At 44.3% G+C, this 17,230-nt stretch overlaps 1 protein-coding gene across 3 annotated transcripts in view; it reads left to right on the top strand.

The window, feature by feature from the left end:
• Positions 1-17,230, top strand: part of CDKL1 (cyclin dependent kinase like 1) — a 58,705-nt gene that overhangs the window by 18,398 nt on the left and 23,077 nt on the right. For all 3 annotated transcript variants that reach the window (XM_046009548.1, XM_046009549.1, XM_046009550.1), the window contains exon 3: positions 13,935-14,056. In XM_046009548.1, coding sequence (XP_045865504.1) covers positions 13,935-14,056 — 122 coding nt within the window. The remainder of the gene's footprint in view (positions 1-13,934; positions 14,057-17,230) is intronic.

Below are 17,230 nucleotides of genomic sequence, written 5' to 3'. Positions count from 1 at the left end.
GCCATTTTAGACTTTCTGTGTATTTAATGGCCATGACAGTTTTTTGGTTTTTTTTTTTTTAAGATTTTATTTATTTATTTATTTGACAGACAGAGATCACAAGGAGACAGAGAGGCAGGCAGAGAGAGAGAGAGGGAAGCAGGCTCCCTGCCAAGCAGAGAGCCCCATGCGGGACTCAATCCCAGGACCCTGAGATCATGACCTGAGCCGAAGGCAGCGGCTTAACTCAATGAGCCACCCAGGCGCCCTGGCCATGACAGTTTTAAGAAGTACTGGTCAGAGTTGCGTCTGGAGAGTGGCGGGCAGAGAGCGTGACTCCCCCGCTCCGGCGCGGCCTGCTTCCTGGCCACCGCATCCCGCTGCCGCGCGCAGCCATGTCCGAGGAGAAGCCCAAGGCCTTGTCAATGAGGCAGATCCGGTTCCGGTTTGAGGGGCAGCCGATCAACGAGACAGACACCCCCGCGCAGCTGGAGATGGAGGACGAAGACACCATCGATGTGTTCCAGCAGCAAACGGGAGGCTCACCTGAGAGCGGCTGTGTCTAAGGGCGCCCCGCTACAGGGACTGTCCCCACCATGTCATCGTCCTTGCGTGTGCTGTTGAATAGTGAACGAGAGACCGTGCCAATCACAAAGGAGTCTGCGGAAACCCAAGGACGGTCACCAAAACTACTTCCCTCTCTTTTGACATTTGGCGAGGGCAGCTCAGAACTGTGTGCAGGGAGAGCCCGCGGCTGGAATCGGGCCGGTCGCACTTGTCTCTGTTGGGGTGAAATGTGTTCTGAGGGTTTGGGTGTTTGTTTTTGCTTTCATTTTTGTCCTTTCTCCCCTCCAGTTTTGCCCCCCGACCTGTGGTCTGAATGTCCACTTGTGGTCTAGGTGGGGACCGGCCCGCAGGGGTGGCCTCCCCACCCCACTGCTTGTTGGAGAGCTCACAGCACCACGATTGGGGTGCTTCTGTTGGACAAGTTTGGGGACAGCTTGGGGAAGGGAGACAAATTTCCCTATTTCGTGTAGGCATAGGTTTTTTATTTATTTTTTTTCCCTTTTTATTAATTTTTTCAGCGTAACAGTATTCATTCTTTTTGCACAACACCCAGTGCTCCATGCAAAACGTGCCCTCCCCATCACCCACCACCTGTTCCCCCAACCTCCCACCCCTGACCCTTCAAAACCCTCAGGTTGTTTTTCAGAGTCCATAGTCTCTTATGGTTCACCTCCCCTCCCCAATGTCCATAGCCCGCTCCCCCTCTCCCAATCCCACCTCCCCCCAGCAACCCCCAGTTTGTTTTGTGAGATTAAGAGTCATTTATGGTTTGTCTCCCTCCCAATCCCATCTTGTTTCATTTATTCTTCTCCTATCCCCCTACCCCCCCATGTTGCTTCTCCATGTCCTCATATCAGGGAGATCATATGATAGTTGTCTTTCTCCGATTGACTTATTTCACTAAGCATGATACGCTCTAGTTCCATCCACGTCGTCGCAAATGGCAAGATTTCATTTCTTTTGATGGCTGCATAGTATTCCATTGTGTATATATACCACATCTTCTTGATCCATTCATCTGTTGATGGACATCTAGGTTCTTTCCATAGTCTGGCTATTGTAGACATTGCTGCTATAAACATTCGGGTACACGTGCCCCTTCGGATCACTATGTTTGTATCTTTAGGGTAAATACCCAGTAGTGCAATTGCTGGGTCATAGGGTAGTTCTATTTTCAACATTTTGAGGAACCTCCATGCTGTTTTCCAGAGTGGTTGGACCAGCTTGCATTCCCACCAACAGTGGAGGAGGGTTCCCCTTTCTCCACATCCTCTCCAGCATCTGTCATTTCCTGACTTGTTAATTTTAGCCATTCTGACTGGTGTGAGGTGATATCTCATTGTGGTTTTGATTTGTATTTCCCTGATGCCGAGTGACATGGAGCACTTTTTCATGTCTCTGTTGGCCATCTGGATGTCTTCTTTGCAGAAATGTCTGTTCATGTCCTCTGCCCATTTCTTGATTGGATTGTTTTTTAAATGATGAGAAGTATTGCATTTCAGGATACAGTAAAGTTGAAGGGAAGATACTGAAATGCTTTTTAAAAGGTGAAAAGGAAAATAAGCAGGTCCTTTGGCAACATGGTCCTGGGCATGGGCACCCGCTACCTGGCGCCTGGGGCCGCAGAGACAGGCCTTTCCCCTTCCTAGAGAAGAAAGTCACCCCCACGGGTCTCCCTTGGTCATAGGGCCCTGGCCTCACGTTTCTCTCCTCTGAGTAATTACGGTCTCTCTAAAGAAAGCAGGATTCAGTATTGCTGGTGTGCACTTGTTTTCGTGTGAAAGACCTGCTTCCTGGTGTGTCATCCATGAAGCCCGTGGAAAGGTGACTCCACGTCGCCCCGACAACATGGGCTATGCTGCTTTCCAAACAGGTGTGGGACTTGCGCTTTAGTACATGATCTCGGTTCTCTGAGGTTTTGGGATCTGCACCAATTAAGCGGATAGTTTTCCTCCTGTCTTTGTGTATGGACCCACTGCTGCCTTGTTCTAGTCACTGAGCGTAACCTTGACTGTCATCTCTTGCTTGCCTGAAATCTCGCTGAAGGTGTTTGCATTTCCTTTGTGTCCTGCTCTTTGGGCGTGGGGGGGGGCGGTGACTGCTTGCTCTGTTCTGTTCGTTCACCGATTTGTACATTATTTGTTGTCCTTTGCTACCGTAAACAGTAAATATAGTTTGGTATTCTGAAAAAAAAAAAAAAGTACTGGTCAGGTACTTTATCACATTCTGCTTTCTAACAGAGGATTCCCCAACCTCCTAAATGTTTGTTTGTTTGTTTTTAATTTGCCTACATTAAGGTCCACTCTTCGTGCTGTAATGTTCTGTGGGTTTTGAGAAATGCATAATTCACGTATTCTCCGTTACAATATCAGGCAGAATAATTTCACTACCCTAAAAATCATGTTTCACATGTGGGTTTTCCCCACCACGTCCTCTGAACTCCCAGCAATCACTGATCTTTTTACTGTCCCCATAGTTTTGCTTTTCCCAGAATGTCATATAATTGGAATTGTATAATATGTCATCTTTTCAGACTAGCTTCTTTGACTTCACAATATGCATTTAAATTTCACACATGTCCTTTCATGGCTTGATAACTCATTTCTTCTTATCACTAATATCCTGTTCTATGGATGGAGCATGAGCTTATGTCCTTTTGTCTATAGGAAGATAATTTGTATGCTTTGAATTTTTGGCCATTATCAATATCGCTGTTATAAACATTCGTGAGGAGGTTTTTACGTGGATCTAAATTTTCAGATCATTTGGGTAAACACCTAGGGGCGTGATTGCTGGATCATATGGTACAACTACGTTTAGCTTTGTAAGAAATTGCCAGACTGTCTCAAGAGTGGCCACACTGTCTTACGCTTCCACCAGCAGTGAAGGAGAGTTCCCGTTGCTCTGTATCATCATCAGCATTTGGTGTGGCGGGCAGTTTTTAGATCTTAAATATCCTAATAAGTACGTAATGATATCTCATTATTTCTGGAATTTGCAGCTCCCTAGTGAAAAAACATATTGATCATCTTTTCATATGTTTATTTCCCATCTGTATCTCTTCTTCGGTAATGTGTCTGCTCAGATCTTTGGCCTGTGTTTTCTGGGTATGTTGTTTTAATAAATACTGCTAGTAACTTTCTCCAAAAGTCTAACCAGCCAAGTGTGAGAAGATCCATTTCCCTGTATCCTTGGCAACACTTAACGTTACCAATTTGTGAAATGTGTTTTAGGAAAACAGGTCGCTTCACCTTCTTGCTCTGATTTGCCCTTCTCTGACTACTAGTGATACTGTCTTGTCATGTCTCTGGATCATTTATATTTCCTCTTCTGTGTATTACCTGCTTACATCTTTTGCCCATTTTCCCACTATGGTGCCTTTTTCTTCATAGCACATGAAGTGTCTTTGTAATAGTAGGGCTGTAGCCCTTTATTTGTCATAACAGATATTTCCCTGCCAATTATTTGCCTTTTGACTTTATTTCTAGTGGTTTTGTTTTTCATTTTTTAACAAACCAACATTATTTTATTTTTTTATTATGCTAAAATACACATAACATAAATTTTACCATTTGAACTATTTTTAAGTGTATATATAGTTCAGTGACATTAAGGGCATTCACAGTGGTGTGCAACCATCAACGCCATGCAGCTCCAGAACTTTTGTTTTAAAGATTGATTTATTGGGGCACCTGGATGGCTCAGTCATTAAGCCTCTGCCTTCTGCTCAGGTCATGATCCCAGGGTCCTGGGATTGAGCTCTGCATTGGGCTCCCTGCTCAGTGGGGAGCCTGTTCTCCCTCTCCCTCTGCTATTCCCCTTGCTTGTGCTCCCTCTCTCTCTGTCAAATAAAATCTTAAAAAAAAAAAACTTTAAAGATTGATTTATTTACTTTAGAGAGAGAGCATGCACATCATGGCGGGAGGAGTAGAGGGAGCCAATCCTTAAGCAGACTCCCTGCTGAGTGTGGAGCCCAACCTGGGGCCTGATCCCACCACCCAAGAGATCAACACCTGAGCTGAAACCTGCCTGTTTCAACTGCCTGAGCCCCCCAGGTGCCCCTAACAACTCCAGAACTTTTGCCATTTCTCAATATCATCTTATTCTTTTGTGGCCAAACTTGCCTATTTTTTTCTTTTTTCTTCTAGATATCTTGTTTTTTGGGATGTTTTCTTCTATCCTAGGGTCATAGAAAGTTCCTCCTAAATTTTTTTCTAGTATTTATAGTATTTTATACTAGAATTTTTAACCTATCTGAAAATGATTCTTCTATATAGGGTGGGTAAGATGTGGTTCTCATTTTCCTAATGGATAGTCATTTTCCCAGAATCAATTTTAAACAAAGCACACTGTTTTCAACTGTATTGAGGTACTACCTGGTCATGTTAATTTCCCATAAATGCATGGATCTAGTTCTAGACTCTGTACTGCTTCTATTTCTTCATTTCTTTATGAATAGCCTGCTGGCCTATTCACGATGATGCTGATGCTGATGATCATGATTATAGGCACTTTATTGAAAATTTTGCCATCTGGTAAATCTAGTTGCCCTGACTGTTTTTTTTCCCCCCTTGGCAATTTTAAAACAGTAATAGTTCTGCATGAATATAAAAGGCATTTTACCTAATTCAGGAAAAATCCTTTTGGATTATAATTGAAATCACCTTATATCTAGGTATTATTTTTATTTTTATTTTATCTTTTTAAAAAAATTTTGTTTACTTATTTGACAGAGAGATTACAAGTAGGCAGAGAGGCAGATAGAGAGAGAGGGCGAAGCAGTCTCTCCACCAAGCAGAGAGCCCCATGTGGGGCTTGATCCCCGGACCCTGAGATCATGACCTGAGCCAAAGGCAGAAGTTGAACCCACTGAGCCACCCAGGTACCCTTCTATGTATTATTTTTAGAACTGACCTTTTAAAAACTTTTTTAAAGATAAAGACCATTTTATCTACTTGAGAGTGCAGGATGAGGAACAGAGGGAGAAACAGACTCCCTGCTGAGCAGGGAGCCCGACCCAGGGCTCAATCTGGGAGTCCAGGATCATGACCTGAGCTGAAGGCAGGTGCCCAACCAACTGAGCCACTCAGGTGCCCCAGAACTGACATTTTTATATAGGTTTTTCAGTGGCATCATTTCATCAGGACCATACCTGTATTTCAGAAGTCCTTACATGGGGTTAAGGTGAAATTTAGAGCTTTCTTTCTGAATCAAAAACAAATTGGGTACTGCTGCTATTAATTCTAACGCTGAGTTTCATGATGTATTTGAAAGCATTCATCACAGGGAGAGGGAAGAGTGAGAGGAAATACAAAGAACTTGATTCTTTCTCTGCTTCTTAGTTTGGAGAAGCTTCCAACCTTGCTGGATCTCACGTGCTTAACAGGGTCATAATATGCTGATCTGGGAATCCTTGGGAAGTACTCAAGATTAATTATTATAAAGGAGAGGTACATCAGTTTTCTCCATTCTGCACAAATGTTAACAGATAAAAAATTCCTAAAAATATGTCTCTGTAACTAAAACCTAGAGTCAAGTTCAAGAATTATAATGACCTGGATCTCGGAGTCCTGGGATGGAGCCCCACATCAGGCTCTCTACTCAGCAGGGAGCCTGCTTCCCCCTCTCTCTCTGCCTGCCTCTCTGCTGACTTGTGATCTCTGTCTGTCAAATAAATAAATAAAATCTTAAAAAAAAAAAAAGTTCAAGCCCCAATTAAAAAAAAATTGCAATGACCTATAAAAAACATCTTACTAAGACAGCTCCCACTTAATAAAATTAAATCTCTTCTTTTATTATTTATCATGGTTGTGGAAGAAGAATGCTTTTGAAAGGAAAACGGGATATGATCATTGAGAAACTAGTCTGTTGCTTTTGTCTGCAGCACAGAGAGGATAAATATCCCCCAGTCACCCTGCAAAGAATAAGAATCTTTGAACACTTGAAGGATAGGAGAGACCATGGATATAATGGTCTGTATACTGGTTAATCCAGAAACATGTGACCATCGAGGACTCCCCAAGGTAGAGGTCACAAACCTGCTACCTGCAAGGCCAGACAGGTGTGGGAGAAATGCTTCCCTTCTGAAAATAAATATATCTTTTCTTATTTGCCTTAAAATAAGCAATATTTCTTTTTTTTTTTTTAAGATTTTATCCACTCTTTTTTTTTTTTTTTTTGAGTGACAGCATGAGCAGGGGAAGGGGCAAAGGAGAGGAAGAAGTAGACTCCCTGCTGAGCAGTGAGCCCCAATGTGGTGTGGGGCTCAATCCCGGGACCCTGAGATCATAACCTGAGCTGAAGGCAGATGCTTAACTGACTGATCCCCCCCAGGAGCTCCTGAAGTCATTTCTATTGCTTGTATGTTTTTCTACTTTTGAAAGAAACACAGGTATGTTAAATAGCTTGCTTTTAACTCTCAGATAAGAAAAGTAGTCATGCAAGAGTGATGAGAGAGGACAGCTTTCACTTGGCCTTAGTGTTGGGGAGAGAGGAGGAGTGTTAGGGACTGCGGTGCACTAGGAGCACTGGCCTCTTCTACAGGGAGCAGCTGCCTAGTGAGGCCCTAGCTCACTGAGGCTGCAGAGACTACAGGCCCAATATTGCTAGATCTGCAGCATTTTCAAGAGAATCCTGGTAAGCAGGGTTTTAAGGTAACATTTTCTGATCTGAAATGTTGGCAACTGGCACAAAATTCTAAAAAGTGCTGTGGGCTAACAAGCTAACCCTTTGACCTTGGAGGATGTGGAAGTCTGTGCTTAGCACAACAGATGGGTGATCGGTGAAAACACAGGGCCGATGACCAGATGGAGCTGACCAAGAAGCATGCATAGCCTTCTCAGCTCTGCAGGGGAAACCAAGTAACAGTCAGGTTAAATGCAGCTAACAAAAATGGAGTTCTTCTTTTAATGGCAGAGAAGATTCTTCTCTTTGTAACACACTATGAAAGACTTGTGTTCAAAACAGAAAATAAAAGGGAAGCCAAAATAAAATAGCATCAACGAAGGAGGTGACTTTATCCATGAAAAACTAAATCTGAGTGTGAGCAGGCCAGCCTTCTAGGTATGGAACAACTAAAGGGGCCAGACTAAGAGCCATAAGATTGGGCCAATGTTAATCGTAATGCGACAAATCAGACCAGGCCTCAGGCTTTGGCTTTATCCACTCATAAATAGGAAGGAATTACAATTAAAAGAGCCCTGAACTATGTCATTGTAGTAGATGTGGCAGTTTAGCCTGTTTGATTAAGATTACTTTTATGTGTAAAGAACATGTCGAGTAATTGTGTGAACAGTCCATCCGTCACGTGGCCAACTTCTCCTCATCTAATTCCTAGACATGTCCCTGAAGAAGCCCATTCAGTGTTGAAGCAGAAATAGCCAAACCCTTGTGAACACAGCCTTCCACAATATTGGAGCTGTGACAAAACCCTCCAGGCTACCAATTGCAAACTGGTTTCAGGACTAGAGTCCTGCCCCCGAGGTATGGGGATGTCAACAGAGAGTGACGGGGAAGGTTGAGAGACTAAGTCCATAGGACCTGGCTCCTGGTCTCCGTCCTGCACTGATTCAGCTCTCAGAGAGGTCACACAGCCACCTGGGGAAGCCTGCTCCTCGCTTGATCTTCCAGCTGCTTCTGTCACTGGGGCTGCTTCCTCCTTCCATGGTATGCCCATCCCTCATGCTCTGCTGTCTTCTCTCTTCTCTAAAGGGACTCTTCTCTTCTCCTTCCTCCTCACCATACGTCTGGGGTTCCATGGGCCTCTTCCTTTCTCGCTTGCTGTACTGGGAATTCATATCTACCCAGGGCTTCACTTACGCCCATGCCAACTCCCCAGCTTTTGTCTTCAGCTCCAACTCCAGCCAACCTGACAACTCTGCTTTGACATCTCAGAGTCAGCTCAACCTGCCCCAAACAGTAGTTTCATACCCCAAAAACCTGCGCCTCTCCTCAGTGATGGCACCACCATCTGCCCCATTATACAATCCTTTGGTCATTCTTAACACCTCCATCTCCCACATCCCTTACCTCCAGTCCATTACCACATCCTGAATATCCTAATAACAAAATACATCTCCCATCCCATCTGCCTTTCTCACCATCTCCCTGCCTCTGCCTGGTTCAAGCCACCATCGTCTCTCAGCTGTCAGTGTGCTCTGCCCTGGTCTCCTTTCACCATATTGCCTCCTCCAAACCATTCTGTATCCAGCCACTGTAGTGAGCTTACAAAAACCCAAATGGGGGACGCCTGGGTGGCTCAGTTGGTTAAGCATCTGCCTTTGGCTCAGGTCATGATCCCAGAGTCCTGGGATCGAGTCCCACATCGGGCTTCTTGTTCAGCAGGGAGTCTGCCTGTCCCTCTGCCTGACTGTCCCTCTGCTTGTGCTCTCTCTCTCTCTCTCTCTGACAAATAAATAACTAAAATCTTTAAAATAAAAATTTTTTTTACCAGTGGTATTATCATATCACATCTTCCTAGAATTCTTTACAGTAGCTTCCCATTACACTTGGGATAAAGTGTAAATTTCTTAACCTGGCCCTCAAGGTCCTACAGGACTCAGCTCCTGACTGTCAAACTGGCTTCAGTTCCATGCACTTGACCCTCAAGCCACACTGTCTTTCTTTCTTTCTTTCTTTTTCTTTTTTTTTTTTTTTAAGATTTTATATATTTATTTGACAAAGAGAGATACAGTGAGAGAGGCAATACAAGCAAGGGGGAGTGGGAGAGGGAGAAGCAGGCTCCCCGCTGAGCAGGGAGCACGAGGCAGGGCTCAATGCCAGGACCCTGAGATCACGACCCAAGCAGAAGGCAGACGCTTAACAACTAAGCCACCCAGGTGCCCCTGTCTTTCAGTTCTTAGGTGGCCTAAATCCGCTTCTGGCCAGGGCCAGTTCTCTTTGTAGAAAGCCACCTCTACCACCACTCCTGACCTTGGTCTGGTCAGACCTTTCTCACCCTCCAGGACTCAGCTCAAGGCCACGTCCTCAGGAACATTTCCTCTGAGGTAGCCTAATCTACATGCAGAGCTCTTCATGCCACTTTGTTTAATGCCTGAGTCTTCTGTCCCATTCACCAGTGTGTCTCTAGTGCCTATAACCGTACCTGAGACAGAGCAGGTGCTTTGTAGATCTTTGTCGAATAAATGAACATTAGCCGGGAATGAGTTCCAGATATCTGCTGTTCTGGAATGTGTTCTGGTCACCCAGAATCCTGGCAACCTGGAGACAGTTAATAATTTAAAGAATTTATAATTTTTAAGTACTAAGTAGAATTTGGTCTTAGTGACCAATTTTTCTTAATTTTGTTCTGAAAATAAGTGGAGAAGTAAGTAATTGGCCCATTTTCAGTGACATACCAGTTATCTCATGGAGGGGGTTAGGAGACACACGTGGTTTAAAAGTCACATGACGTGTGTTGCCGGAAGCAATTTGACGATACACATCACCAACCTCAAACGTGTCTATGAACCTCAGAGCCTGCCATGGGATGGTAAAAAGTACTCTCCTCCTCCTGACAGCTGTAAATACGTATGATCCTTTTGGAAAACAATTTGGCCAACTCTAGAGCCATAAAGTTGTATTTCTGGTGTTTCTATATGGTGTCTACCTAACTTCCTCAAGGAGATCTTCCGTGGACTACCCACCAACCGCAAAACTAGCACCCTTTACCTTGTTTTTTGGTGACATTTCTCGTATCTATAATTACATGTTCACTGTCTACTCACCATCTTCCGTTCTAAGCTCCATGAGGGTAGGGGCGGGGCTGGCTTTATTTGTCTCTTTAGCCTTAGGACTTTAGCTAATGCATTAAAATAAATACTTGTTGAATACACTGAATAGAGAAAATCATCCTGAATAAAATAGCTCTAACTCCCAATAGTGATATTAGCAGTTATCCTCCATGGAGAGGTCCCCATGTGCCCGACATTGTTGAGCTCGCTCTGCATGGCAGGCTCACAGTAGCCCTTCAGCCCCCTATTCCCATGGATGGAAATGGAAGCCCAACCTTCTTCAAAGTTAAGGTCAACCAGCGAGGAAATGATTCATTGACACTTTACTTACAACAGCCACACACTGGAAAGAATCTACATGTTATTTGAATAGAATACGTTACAGTTTCCAGGTTCAGGTTTTCCAAAGTTGAGAGGGCCTTCGGGTTTTACCCTCAGGCCACAGTGCCCTGCAGTGATCCCTGCGGATGTGGGCGGGACAAGGTGGAGACACGACTGGAGAAGGTCTGGGTAGTCAACTAATAGATTTGTACTTGTGCCTAGAGATAAAAGTGAGGACTACATACAGAACATGGAAAAGAATCATAGAAAATGGAAAGACTCTAAAATTTGGAGGCACCTGGTTGGCTCAGTCTGTTAAACATCTGCCTTCAGTTCAGGCCATGATCCCAGGATCCTGCAGTCGAACCCCATATTGGGCTCCCTGCTCAGTGGGGAGTCTGCTTCTCCCTCTCCCTGTGATTCTCCCCCCTGCTTGTACTTACGCACATGCACGCTCTCTCTCTCTCTCAAATAAATAAATAAAATCTTAAAAAAAAATTTTTTTTTAAGTATCTAAGATTTAGGTGTGCCTGGGTGGCTCAGTCAGTTAAACATCTACCTTCAGCTCAGGTCATGATCCCAGGCTCCTGGGATAGAACCCCGCATCGGACTCCCTGCTCAGCGGGGAGCCTGCTTCTCCCTCTCTAGCTCCTCCCTTGCTTGTGTTCCCTCTCTTACAATCTCTCTCTGTCATAAATAAATAAAATCTTTAAAAATAATGATATAATATTTGAAGTCTGGACCTATGGATAGCACTGTTACAGAGCCTGAAAGGAAACCTCTGCTTTCTGCTAATTCTGTCGTCATGCTGCCACTTAGCACCGTCAAACTGGTTGTTCACTGCTGGAGCCATCTAAGCCAACGCGATTCTTTGGTTTAAAACAGTGGTCAGATCTGTTCTACTATTCTGGAAAATGCTAGCTCAGGCTAGAAGTTTCCAGGTATGTTACCATAAATGTGGGGTTTTGTAGTTTCGAGGGCCCTCTGTTCCAAGGCGCACATGGGACTAACAGCCTGTAGAGTATCGTGGCTGTTTTATATTTGTTTCATCAAGCGTAGTATCTAGAGGAGGACTTCACAACTCGAAGACACAGAGGAATATTACAAAGAAAACGAGAAAATAGCTGTCTTCTTCCATATTCCTCTTGCTGGCTGCCTCTCTTCTCACCCGTACGACTGTGGTACAGCTGGCAGTTCTGATGAAGTTCTAGAACCTAGGTGAGGTTCTGTGGGGTGAGGTCCGGAGCCGATGACCAAGAAAGAATTCTTAAGACATCTTTGGTGCAAAATGGTGGTTTATTAAAGCACGGGGACAGGACCTGTGGGCAGGAGGAGCTGCTGCCCTGTTATCCTGAGGAGGGGCTGATTATATACACAAGAGTTGGGTAGGTGAGAACAAAGTGGGTGATGTTAGTCTCTAAGGAATTTTGGAAGCAAGGTCTCCAGGACCTTGAGGGGCTAGCTATTGTTGGGAGAAAGGTTATTTATTATTTCTAGTAGTAAAAATCTTCTTGTGAGACCCTTTAGATGTGTATCAGTGGGCCATATGCTTGGGAATGATTCTCAACACTGTCTGGAAGATCTAGAGATAAAGTTTCACATTTCTCTTATCAAGTGTCCTCGTTAGTGAGATTTGGGTTTAGAAGAAATTTAACTTTATTTAGGGCTTGAGGAACTGAGTTATTTGCCTCTGGAAATTGTGCTATTGTTAAGATAGCTTCTTTGTTGTAAATCTCTAGGACATTGGTAAACCAAGGGAGACTCCTGTCTTGCAGGATTGTGATCTCTGCAAATTAACTCTTGGTTTTTCTTTTAGGGCAGTCTGGGGTGCCTGAGGAATGTCACACATATTACTGAGGGGAGCGGGTGGAGAGCGGGTGCAAGGTGCCAGCTTTTGCTTTGTCCTCAGCCAGCCTCCTGCTCCCTCATCAGTTCCACTTCTTCACTGTTTCTCCTAATACCTTTTTCCTCTTATGAAATATCTGCTTGTCCGTGATCAATACCTCTGGCTACATATTGAATCACCCAGAGAATTCTGAGGGAAGAAACCAGATACCTAGCCCCTACCTACGACCAGTTCGGGGTCTCTGGGAATGGGGTGTGGGTATCTGTAGTTTTCAGAAGTCCGTGGGACCTAGTACATGTTATCTGTTGCTCTATGGCAGTATCAGCTCCCCCACACTCAGGAGCTCCAGATGAGAGTGATCTTTGATTTCTCACAATTCCGTGGCTTGCTGGATTGTGCTTCAGCAGGCCTTGCTTGGGTTCACTCTTGAAGCTGAGTGTAGGTGGGCTCGGCTGGGGGCTGAGCTCTGCCAGGATGCCTGGGCCTCCTTCCCATTGGCCTCCTTCTCCTTCATCCTGGGCTTCCTCAGGACAGAATCTGGGCATGGGGGTGTCTCGTGCTTTGCTTTGACTGCTAGAATTGAGGCAGTCTTGTTTCTTAGACAGCTTCCTCTTTTCTTAGCCCGCTGTTGGAAGGCCTTCACGCCCTGAAGAAAGTTAATCATTTTGACTCTCTTCACAATAATTCATTTGCCTAATTGCGGTGTTTCCCACAGGACTGCAGACAGAAGGGTCCAGAAATCTCAGAACAAGATTTAGCCTCGGCAACACAACCCTGATTCCGACCTTTTTTTTTTTTTCTCTAGATACACACCTTCAGGCACATTGGCTTAGCAAGTATTCCTTGTTCTTCTGTTTTAAAATGTTTCATCGACCTAGGAAACACTATTTACTCATTCATTCACAAATAATTGTCAAATATCTATTATGCGTGAGGCCCTATGCTGGGGATACAGCCACATCATTTGGAGGAAATAAGAGAATTTTGAGGTCATGATTCTTATTTTCAGTGGTTTCATCTATTGTATCTACTGACAGCAGAAGACATTGAAGAGTCAAATAAACGATTACTTGGTAATTCCAGAGGATTTCCAAGGAGACCTATTTCAGGGGGGTTATGAGACGTACAGGGACACCAAACCAGCCTGGGGAGGAGATCCGGAGACCCCTCTTTAGGCAGAGACATTTGATCTGAGACTTAAAGGATGAGTTTGCGTTAACTAAAATTCGCCCCCAATTTTGCATTCTCCTTTCTTTTCCAGACTTCTCATCTCTCTCTTTGCTTTCACCAGCCACCTGGGCGAGGCTGTAATCATTTCCTAGCTGCTAAGAGCTCCTTGAGAGCTGTAAGGTTAGACTGTTTGCGGTTTCCTTCAACCCAAGAAAAGAAACTTCCTAAAACACAAACTGCTCTCTTTTTCTTGGATTGGAATTAGAGAAAGCTATCCTTCACAGCTCCAGCTTGGCAAACCTTGTTTTCTGTGTTTTCAGCAACTCAAGCATCCCAACCTCGTGAACCTCATCGAAGTCTTCAGAAAGAAGCGGAAGCTTCACCTGGTGTTTGAGTACTGTGACCACACAGTTCTCCATGAGTTGGATAGACACCAAAGAGGGTGAGTGATCGTTCCTTACACATGAACCACAGCAGCACACACTGGGATTTACGAGGGAAGATGAACAGGGGCCCTTTTGCCGACCAGGCAGGAGCAGGCAATGTTTGCACAGCTGGGCTGGACAGCAGAAGAGTTATTGAAAAGGTTGGGACAGCGATCATAAGTCCTCATGTTCAAGAAGAAAATGCAGCATTATTCGTTGAACTTAATTTCTTTGTTAGATTATCTGTGTCTCTGAGAAAGAAAAAGAAGCCTATTACTGGGTAGTCGCACCTGGCTAGGGAAGGGTAAGGACTTGGAGATTCAAAGCATGAGTCCAGAGACAATAGCCAAGGGGAGGTTTAAGGCTAGAACAAAAGTGCCATTTCACCCAGAGCCATCTAAGCATCTGGTCTCCGGTATCGGTCAGGAATTCTTTGGTGACAAGGGACCAGAACCGACTGAGGCAAGCTTAGGTGAAAAGGACTGTGGCAGCGGCTGAGCCTGGGAAAGATGGTGAAATCCTGGAGGCTCTGATGATCTTATCACCCATCCATCTGCAGCACAGACATTACAAGAAGGCTTGGTGAGCAGACAGAGCCTTTGTCTGCAAAAAAAGGGTGTGTATGTCCTTTCCTCTGGTTGAAGGTAGCCCCTCGCCAGAGTGAGCAGAGCACAGGCTAGATTTTGGTGCCCACCCACCCCTCCTCGGCTGGGTGTTTAAAAGGCAGAACACCATGGGGTGGTGCATTTTTTCTCTCTTGACTCTTCTCTATGCTGGCTTCATTCTGCCGTGCAGATGAGTCTCACAAGGTGGATTTGGGAAGGTATGTGTATGTGGCATGTGATAGAGAAGAAAAATTTGAACTAGGAAGCCTGGCTACAGGCTTTTCTCAACCTAGTAGCCACTTGAGAGGAAAGTCCTAGAAGAAGGCATCTGCATGTATAAAGTCCATTGGAAAACTCTGCCTCAGGTCAGGTGATGCAACTATCCCTGGGGCCAATCGCTAGAATGATTAACAGGCCCTGGAAGATATAACTCCCAGTGGGTCAGTCAAAGTGACTTCCTGGAGGAGGTGGCCTTTCAGTTGAACGGCAAATAGACTTCAAACAAGTGAGCAGTGAAGGATATCTCATGTTCTCCTTTTGCTGGGCTCCTGGGAGCCCCCCTTTGCCCGGCAACAATATGCAGAGTGGTGTTGGATATCAGAGTGGGAAAATGGCGCCCCGTTCCCGCTCACATTCACACTATGGAATCTAGAGGCTGTGGCTCTTTCAACAATGCCTTCAAGCCCTGACGGAGGGCTTGCTGTCTGCCACGTGATGGTACCTACATGATCAACCGTGATATCCAGGCAAATGGGATTAAAGGGGCTTGTGGTTTGTAAGTGACCGTGGCACAGGCTTTTGGTGTTAATTTACACAGCCAAAGAGAGCCAAGGGAACAGACACCTCCCTTCGGAAAGTCATTGATACGGAGAAATTATGTTCAAGGGAGAAAACATTTAGCATGTTGATATTTGCTCTTTGGACAGCTTGCAACTGACACTTCAATTAAGCCTATTAGTATGAATTCTTCTGGGTCTCTGGTACTAGGGAGATGTTGCAGGACGTTTGATTAATCATGTTAGATTGAGTCACTTGGAAACACAGATTAGTGGGGGACTGGAAGTGGGAGTCTGTTCTTTTTTTGGCATAGAGTTTACGCAAAAGGAAAAAAAAAAGACTGGACAAGGAATGATTAGAGTTTTCAAAGCAGATTTTTTCTTTAACTCCATTAACTAGTGTTATATATGTTATATGTATATGCTCTATGTGTTATATGTTATATATGTGCGTTATATATGTTATATATTGTATATGTTATATATGTTCCAGGAAATAGAACATGCTTTAATATTGAGATGGGTTAGGGAAGGGGAAGACCAGTAGATATGTGTGTGGTTTAAGTACAAGCAACATTTCCAAATGAACACGTACCATGGTTTGTCAATATAAGACTGACCTAAGGAATGCTGATAAATGAGCAAACTTGAAAAATAAGATTTATTCTAAGCCAGATTATATTCATTTATTTTGAAGTTTCAAGATTTTTTTTTATTGGTTAGTTTGTTTCAAAACTAGACGTTACTGGGGCGCCTGGGTGGCTAAGTGTCTGCCTTCAGCCCATACCATGATCCCGGGGTCCTGGGATTGAGCCCCACGTAGGACACTCTGCTCAGCAGGGACTTGACTTCTCCCTCAGCCCCTCCCCCTGCTCATACTCTCTCTCTCTCTCTCTCAAATAAGTAAGTAAAATCTTTTAAAAAATAGAAGTTATTTTCCATTATACAGAATATTTGACAATACTCCAATCTATTTTAAAGACTAGTTCAAATTTTTGCTTGTTGTTGTTAAAGAATAAATGTCATTAAACTGTATCAACCAATGATTTTGAAATTCATAGGAACATTTTCTTTTTCAGATGAGAAATCTCATCCTATAGAATAACACTTTGTAAACACATTCCCAGTAAAAGTGAGTCGGCATCCCGTGTGTGACCTTTGGCAAGTTGCTTCCCGGCGTTCTCACCTGTGAAAATGAGAGTTTTGGAGCGGGTAGAGTTGAAGGGGACTTGCAGATCTGAGGTGCCGTGACTTGTTGATCTGATACGCTAGAGGTCAGAGGACTGCTGTTTTCCTTCAGTCTCATGTGTGATCCGTGAAACAATATCAACAAAGGGTGGTTTGTTAATGTTTTCCCAGTGTGGGGTCAAAAGGGGTCCTCCGTGGGGTGGTACACTTGCCCGAAAAGTGTCCTGTGATCGCTTTATTCTGTTTCTATTTTTTTTTTAAAGATTTTATTTATTTATGATAGAGCAAGAGTGGGAACACAAGCATGAGGGAGCTGGAGAGGGAGAAGCAGGCTCCTTGCTGAGCAGAGAGCCTGATATGGGGCTCGTCCTGGGATCATGACCTGAGCCAAAGGCAGACGTTTAACGACTGAGCCACCAAGGTGCCTCACTTTATTCTATTTCTAAGTACAAATTTATAAAATACGAAGTGGATCATGCCAGTCCTCTACATATAATCCTGTAATTGCTCCCCAAATCTTACGGATGTGGTCCCAGCAGGGGACACAAGACTTCTGTCTCTCCACAGTCCCATTTCTTACCAGTTTGTTGAATAAAACATGACACCATCCCCACAGAATCCT

This window comes from Meles meles, chromosome 6 (assembly GCF_922984935.1).
Source record: "Meles meles chromosome 6, mMelMel3.1 paternal haplotype, whole genome shotgun sequence".
In the NCBI taxonomy this organism is placed as follows: Eukaryota; Metazoa; Chordata; class Mammalia; order Carnivora; family Mustelidae; genus Meles; species Meles meles.
The sequence above is the reverse complement of the archived record's forward strand: the minus strand, read 5'-3'. Positions and strand labels throughout refer to the sequence as shown.